General features: G+C 62.6%; 1 protein-coding gene across 1 annotated transcript in view; it reads right to left on the bottom strand.

Moving 5' to 3' along the window:
* The window catches only part of LOC102037113 (cytochrome b ascorbate-dependent protein 3), a 2,346-nt gene extending 907 nt beyond the window's left edge, over positions 1 to 1,439 (bottom strand). The window contains 4 exon segments of the mRNA XM_031061555.1: positions 2 to 10; positions 85 to 293; positions 357 to 562; positions 1,393 to 1,439. Coding sequence (XP_030917415.1) covers positions 2 to 10; positions 85 to 293; positions 357 to 562; positions 1,393 to 1,433 — 465 coding nt within the window. The 5' untranslated portion in view covers positions 1,434 to 1,439.
* Positions 1,440 to 1,445: the final 6 nt, after the last annotated feature.

Genomic DNA, 1,445 nt, shown 5'->3' with positions numbered 1-1,445 from the left:
CAGCCGCCCACTGTGGGAAGAGAACGAGAGAGTGGAAAACTCGGGATGCCGGAGGGATGGGGGGGATGCAGGAGGGATTCTCACCTGGCAGGAGAAGAGCAGGACAGTTCCCAGCCCCATCCAGCTGTGCAGCGAGTACATGTTGGGCGTCCCTTGGGAATTATGGAAGCAGAACACGGCTGCCAGCCCCAGCACAGTCAGGACAAATGCTCCCAAAGCCAAGCTGCCGTGCAGCACCTTCCAGGGAAGCTTGGGACCGCTCCACGTGTTGGGAATGCGGTAAACCAGGGCGGCTGTGGGAAGGAAAAAATGTCAGGAAGGAGCTGTGGTGGAATCCCCACGCTCCCTCTGCTCACCTGCGCCGTAGAGCACCACCAAGCCCGTCACCATCAGCACCGGGTGCCAGTTGAACGTCCGGGAGCTGCCGTCTAGGGAAAAGCCCCCACGCCAGTGCTGGCACCAGGTGCCCACCATGGCCACGCAGAGCAATCCCAGCGCTCCCAGGAAGGCACAGAAGGGCAGGAAGGGCACATCCAGCATGGCTGGGGAGCGGTGGTGGCACCTGTGGGCAAGAGAGGAGCCGGCTCAGGCTCCGGATGCAGTCCCAGGGAGGAGCCACGGAAAGAGGAACTGGGAGGGCTCCCAGTGTAGGGGCGCAGCTGTTTCCCAGCCTGGGGAAGGTGACAGCGATGGAGCTGCTTCCCAGCCAGGGATGGTGGCCCAGCTCCTTCCCAGTCTGGGAAAGGTGGCAGGGATGGATCTAGGATATTGGCACCTAGGGACTTTTGGAGTGCCTTTTGAGGCTGTCTGACATGGCCAGGAGAAACCACGGAAAGGGGAACTGGGAACGCTGAGGGGGTGACCAGAGTCCAGCTGTGCCCTGGACTGGGAAGGAGGCCAGCAATGGAACAGGTCATGCAGAGAAGAATTCCTGGGCATGGCACCCCAGGGAATGGCGGCGAGGGGCTCTCCGTGCCAGCTGTCATGGTCCCCCTGGCAGGAACCTGACTGCTCTCATTTGCATGTGATTTGCATGTGCCCCCAGAAGGGGGTATTTCTGTCCCCTCCGGGGACAGGGGATGTCCCGACACCCTCAAATCAGCTGCCTCACGGGACATAGCAACAGGAAAGGGGTGGAGACACGCGGCCCTATGGTTCCCCAAAATCTGGGACACAGAGACTCACGGATCTCCCAAATCTGGGGTACTCGGTGCCACGGCTCCCTGAAATCTGGGAACACGTGGCTCCACAGCCCCTCCCCAAACCTGAGGCTCCCTTGGACCTTGAAGAAAACGCCCGGCCCTGACACCACCCAAAACCCAGAGCACGGGGTCCCTCGGCCCCGCCCAACCCCGGAGCCGCCCACCAGAACTCCCAACCCCGGGGCTGTACCTGGGCCCCACCGCCCCCTCCTCGTCACTGGGCGCCGCCATCTTGGCGAGCGC

The sequence above is a fragment of the Geospiza fortis genome, unplaced genomic scaffold (genome assembly GCF_000277835.1).
Source record: "Geospiza fortis unplaced genomic scaffold, GeoFor_1.0 scaffold450, whole genome shotgun sequence".
NCBI lineage: Eukaryota > Metazoa > Chordata > Aves > Passeriformes > Thraupidae > Geospiza > Geospiza fortis.
This window is presented reverse-complemented; position numbering and strand designations above follow the sequence as displayed.